At 36.6% G+C, this 6000-nt stretch overlaps 1 protein-coding gene across 2 annotated transcripts in view; it reads left to right on the top strand.

Annotated features, from left to right (window-relative positions):
- The window catches only part of FBXO4 (F-box protein 4), a 46715-nt gene that overhangs the window by 17604 nt on the left and 23111 nt on the right, over nt 1-6000 (top strand). Inside the window, exons 6-7 of one of the 2 annotated variants that reach the window (XM_002928689.4) lie at nt 1588-1763; nt 2717-3237. The exons of the other annotated variant lie outside the window; for it this stretch is intronic. Coding sequence (XP_002928735.1) covers nt 1588-1763; nt 2717-2806 — 266 coding nt within the window. The 3' untranslated portion in view covers nt 2807-3237. Of the gene's footprint in view, nt 1-1587; nt 1764-2716; nt 3238-6000 lie in introns of those variants that run through there. 2 annotated transcript variants of the gene reach the window in all.

The raw sequence follows: 6000 nt of genomic DNA, 5'->3' as shown, positions 1-6000 counted from the left end.
AAAAAAAAATAAAAATAAACAGGCCATATTTATGCCAAGTAATAAATCATCCAAGATTATCTGAAATGAAAAAAAAAAATGAAGGCAAAATCAAGACTTTCAGACAAAACCTGAGGAAGGTCATTATCAGCAGATTCACGTTACAAGAAATATTAAAGAAAGCTCTTCAGGCAGAAGAATATAATACTAGATGGAAAAATGGATCTTCATTTAAAAAAAAAAATTTAAGATCCCTGGCATGGAAGCAATGTAGCTGTATATAAGATTTGTTTTCCTAATTAAAAATTTTTTTATAATATGTAAAGGAAAAATAATAAGAATGTATTGTGGGTATATGATTCTTTTAAGTAAGATATACGATACCAATACAAACAACTTGACTAACCACTGAAAAAAGTGTGAGAGAGGTAAAATTAAATAAGCCAGTAGTGAAGAGAAAATGGAACCATTACAAAACTCAGTTCAAAGAAGGGGGGATAAAGGAACAAAGAACATGGGACAAGTCAAAATCTAAGAGGTATATGATTAGATATAAATGCACCCTGTTGATAATGACATTAAATATTTATTCATTTTCTGTTAATATGTAACAAATTTCCTCCAACCTAGTGGCTTAAAACAATACCTATTAATTAGCTCATAGTTCTCTGTGTCAGAAGTCAGCACAGCATGGCTGGGTTTCCAGCTTAGGGCCTCACAGGCTGAAATCAGGGTCAGATGGATTGCAGCACTTTCTGGTGGCTCCTGGGAAAAATCTGTTTTCTAACTCACTGAAGTTATTGGCTGAATTCAGTTCCTTACTATTGTAGGAGGGAGGGTTTTGTTTCCTTGCCGACTGTCAGCTGGGGGCTGATGTCATCTTTTAGAAGGTATCTTCATTTCTTGCCTTGTGACTCCCTCTTGTCTTCAAATCCAGCAATGGAGAATCTTTCTCACCAGGAGAACCTCATCTCTTTAAGGGCCTATCTGATTAGGTCAGCCTCACTGAGAGGATAATCGCTCATTCTTGAAGTCAGCTGTGTCTTACAATGTAGCCTACTCATTTATGGCAATGATATCTCATCACTGATTCTAGATTCCTTCCACTCTCAAAGGGGAAGAGATTATACAAGGGTGTGAGTCATGGGGGGGTCCTTTTAGAATTTTGACTACCTCACAATGTCAATGATTTACACAGTCCAATGAAAGGCAGAGATTTTTAGTTTAAATAAAAGTGCCAGACCCAAGTCTATGTTTAAATTGTTTAAACTAAGGTCTTTGAAAGAAAAGGTAGTGATAGCTGCAAAATTGATGAGAGGAAAATACCTGTATTAAAGTATTTTTGCCTTTAAACTCTGGAGACATCTGAATGGTACTGTGACTTTTTCCCCTCTAATTCCACTGAAATTCCTGTCTTTGAAGGCTACCTAATGTAATTTCATGACAGATTAGTAAATGAACAACTGTAAATGAATAGCAGTAGAGGCAGTTTGTTATATTTGGATCCTGGTAATTTTTTTATTTCCATGTTTTGTTTTTAAGTTTGTTTTATTATTTTTAAAATCCTTATAAGTAATGCAAATTAAGGGTTTTGACTACATTCCCTAGGACATGAATGGCAAGATGAATTTTCTCGTATTATGGCAATGACAGATCCAGCTTTTGGATCTTCAGGAAGACCTATGCTGGTTTTATCTTGTATTTCTCAAGCAAATGTAAAAAGAATGCCCTGTTTTTATTTGGCTCATGAGCTGCGTCTGAATCATCTAAACCACCCATGGATGGTAAGGTTCTATTTTCCCTGGTGAGAAAAATCTTATTTTTCACTGTTCTCTATTTGATTTTATTCTTGCCTACTCATTCTCTTTAATGAAATAGCATCCTAAAGTTAGTTTTAATAGCTTAATCAGTGGGAGATATTTGATTGGTATCTGTAAGTTTCACCTGATCATTTGCTCACTACTTGCCTCTCTAATCATAGATACAGTGAGGTAGCAATTGGGGATTGGTTTTTTTTTTTTTTTTTTTTAGATGCCAGAATCATGGTTTTTTTTCAGCGTTAAAATAATATACTTTAAGGGTCATCAGAAATACAAAATACAAATTTCATCTCATTGTTTCTTTCCAAATTTTATTTTAATCATGGAATCCTTCCTTCAAATGAAACCTTACATAAAAGCCCCTAAGTAAAATAAAGGAAAATAAAAATTGGAAATATGCTTATAAGTTAGAGGATTTTCTCCCTTCTTCCCCATATACCTTCCATGGAGTCCTGAACACAGTTGGAAAGCTACAGATAAAGGTGCAGCTTCCTGTGTGGTGGGAGTTTTAGCTTACCATTAGGAAGAGTGGCAGTCTTAAAAAATACATTTTTGTAACTGGATATCACATTTATCAGCTGACTAGCTGAATTCATTCAAAAATGTTTTAGTTTTTAAAGTGGATCCTTTAGAGGAGCTTTTTTTCTAATACATACAAGTCATAGAAATGGTAGTTCTTCCCATTCCCAAAACTGAGTTTCAAGATAAGTAATAAGCCTCATATTGGTAATAATTATGGACAGAAGACCATTTTTAAAAAATCTAAGTTCTATAGAAGACAAAAGTTGAATGACTCACCCAAAGTTTACTGGGATTTTTAAAATCCTGTTCTTTTTTTAGTGTCTAGAAAAATGTTTCTTTTAATCATAAGATTTTGAACTCAGTTTCTGACAGTGGTCTCTCTTATCTGCTCATAGGTCCAGGATACAGAGGCTGAAACTTTGTCTGGTTTTTTGAACGGCATTCAGTGGATTCTTGAAGAAGTGGAATCTAAGCATGCACGATGATCCTCCTTTTAGACCTTGGGAACTGAAACCATTTGAAACTTGTTACTAAGGTCATGGTGTGGGTATTTGCTGAGTCAGCTAATTTTACCCAGACTTTTTGCAGATGGGCTTTATATTGGGACAGCTATAACTGCTGTGTTTTTTACTTATTTTTTACTTTTTACCTTAAATCAATTATAAAAAAAAGTTTCAGTGCTAGCATTTAGCCCCTGAATGAACCTTTTAAGACTTTTTTTTGGATAACTTTTATATTTTCTTTTTTAAAATATTAAATTCTGAAAAGAACAAGTCTGTACTTCTCTCATTCTTTGTGATTTCTAATTTCAGCTCAAAGGTTGCCTTGGTGGAGAATAGCAAATTTGCTAAGCTTTCTGTAGGTTCCTTACAAGGGTCCTTAACTGGTTATCAAAAAGAAGTTTTTATCTATTTTTAATAAATATACTGCTTAAAGACTGGAATATTTATTGGAATTGCACCTATTGTTCTGGCCATATGACTTCTGATTTTTTTTTTTCCTGCAACAGTAGAAATTAACTTTATATCCTATTTAATACTGAATCAGTGAAAATAACTTTCCTGGAAGTTGTTGCTATTTCACATAACTGAAAATTCATAAGATTCTAAAGCCAATTTCTATTCGATACTCATAGAGAAAACATTCCATAAGGCATGATCATAAGAACTTCTCCTCACAAATTGCAGAAGATATGTTATATCTTTCCTATCTCATTTGAACTGAGGAATTTTAACATAATAACAAGAGCACAGTATTTGGGTTAGGATTGGGGTTAGAGTTAAAAAAAAAAAAAAGCATAGTAGTATTATGGTGCTGCACCCAAGATACAGCCTACAATTCGTGAGTGGGTGCTGCTCCAAAAGAGGGAGCTTCTACATCTTGGGTACACTCATTCAGAACTTGGCTTCAGCAACATGTAGTTGGAGGCAGGATGGGAAATGCTGACATTTTGCTCCTGCTAGGATATCTCTCTAAATTAGAGAGGTAGTGTGGTTCTGCTTCCTTGGCTGCCCCAGTCTAGATTGGAGTTTCCATCTTGCTGAGTGGAAGGAGGAATGGAGGGAGTGAGTCTTGGCTGAAATCCCAGACACTTGATGTTCTTAGTGAGTTTTAGTAGATTTTTTAAAAAATACTTCTTCATTTTCTGCATGCTTTGGAGAGACTTTAAGTGATTGGTTTTTTTTTTATTAAAATATTTTTTTATTATGTTAATCACCATACGGTACATCCCTGGTTTTTAATGTAAAGTTCGATGATTCATTAGTTGCGTATAACACCCAGTGCACCATGCGATACGTGCCCTCCTTACTACCCATCACCAGCCTATCCCATTCCCCCACCCCCCTCCCCTCTGAAGCCCTCAGTTTGTTTTTCAGAGTCCATAGTCTCTCATGCTTCATTCCCCCTTCTGATTACCCCCCTTCTTTATCCCTTTCTTCTCCTACCAATCTTCCTAGTTCTTATGTTCCATAGATGAGAGAAACGATGTGATAATTGTCTTTCTCTGCTTGACTTATTTCACTTAGCATTATCTCCTCTAGTGCCGTCCATGTTGCAGTAAATGTTGAGAAATCGTTCTTTTTGATAGCTGAGTAATATTCCATTGTATATATGGACCACATCTTCTTCTTTTTTTCTTTAATCTTTTTTTTTAAAGATTTTTTTAAATTTTATTTATTCATTCGACAGAGATAGATACAGCCAGCAAGAGAGGGAACACAAGCAGGGGGAGTGGGAGAGGAAGAAGCAGGCTCATAGCGGAAGAGCCTGATGTGGGGCTCGATCCCTTAACGCCGGGATCACGCCCTGAGCCGAAGGCAAACGCTTAATCGCTGTGCCACCCAGGTGCCCCAGGACCACATCTTCTTAATCCAGTCATCTGTTGAAGGGCATCTCGGCTCCTTCCACTATTTAGATATTGTGGACAATGCTGCTATGAACATTGGGGTGCATATGGCCCTTCTCTTCACTACGTCTGTATCTTTGGGGAAAATACCCAGTAGTGCAATTGATGGATCACAGGGTAGCTCAATTTTTAACTTTTTAAGCGACCTCCACACTGTTTTCCAGAAGAGGCTGTACCAATTTGCATTCCCACCAATAATGTAGGAGGGATCCCCTTTCTCCACATCCTCTCCAACAATTGTTTCTTGCCTTGTCAATTTTTGCCATTCTAACTGGCATAAGGTGGTATCTTAGTGTGGTTTTGATTTGAATTTCCCTGATGGCTAATGATTTTGAACATTTTTTCATGTGTCTGTTAGCCATTTGTATGTCTTCATTGGAAAAGTGTCTGTTCATATCTTCGGCCCATTCTATGATTTGTTTATTTGTTTCTCGTGTGTTGAGTTTGAGAAGTTCTTTGTACATCTTGGATACCAGTCTTTTATCTGTAGTATCATTTGCAAATATATTCTCCCATTCCGTGGGCTGCCTCTTAGTTTTTGTGACTGTTTCCTTGGCTGTGCAGAAGCTTTTTATCTTGATGAAGTCCCACAAGTTCATTTATCTTTTGTTTCTCTTGCCGTTGGAGATGTGTCATGAAAAAGGTTGCTGTGGCCAATGTCGTAGAGGATGCTGCTTATGCTCTCCTCCAGGATTTTGATGGATTCTTGTCTCACATCGAGGTCTTTCATCCATTTGGAGTTTATCTTTGTGTATGGTGTGAGAGAGTGTTGGTCAAGTTTCATTCTTTTGCATGTAGCTGTCCAATTTTCCCAGCACCATTTATTGAAGAGACTGTCTTTTTTCCACCGGATGTTTTTTCCTGCTTTATCAAAGATTAGTTACCCAAAGCGCCGAGGGTCCATTTCTGGATTCTCTATTCTGTTCCATTGGTCTATGTGTCTGTTTTTGTGCCAGTACCATGCTGTCTTTGTGATCATAGCTTTGTAGTACAACTTGAAATTGGGCATTGTGATGCCCCCAGCTTTGTTTTTCCTTTTCAACACTTCCTTGGCAATTCATGGCCTTTTCTGTTTCCACACAAATTTAAGGGCTGTTTGTTCCAGAACTTTGAAAAATGTCCTCGGTATTTTGATCGGGATAGCATTGAAAGTGTAGATTGCTCTGGGTAGCATGGACATTTTAACTATGTTAATTCTTCCGATCCATGAGCATGGAATATTTTTCCATCTCTTTGTGTCTTCTTCAATGTCTTTCAAGAGTGATTAGAAAC

Source organism: Ailuropoda melanoleuca, chromosome 3 (assembly GCF_002007445.2).
Source record: "Ailuropoda melanoleuca isolate Jingjing chromosome 3, ASM200744v2, whole genome shotgun sequence".
NCBI lineage: Eukaryota > Metazoa > Chordata > Mammalia > Carnivora > Ursidae > Ailuropoda > Ailuropoda melanoleuca.
The sequence above is the reverse complement of the archived record's forward strand: the minus strand, read 5'-3'. Positions and strand labels throughout refer to the sequence as shown.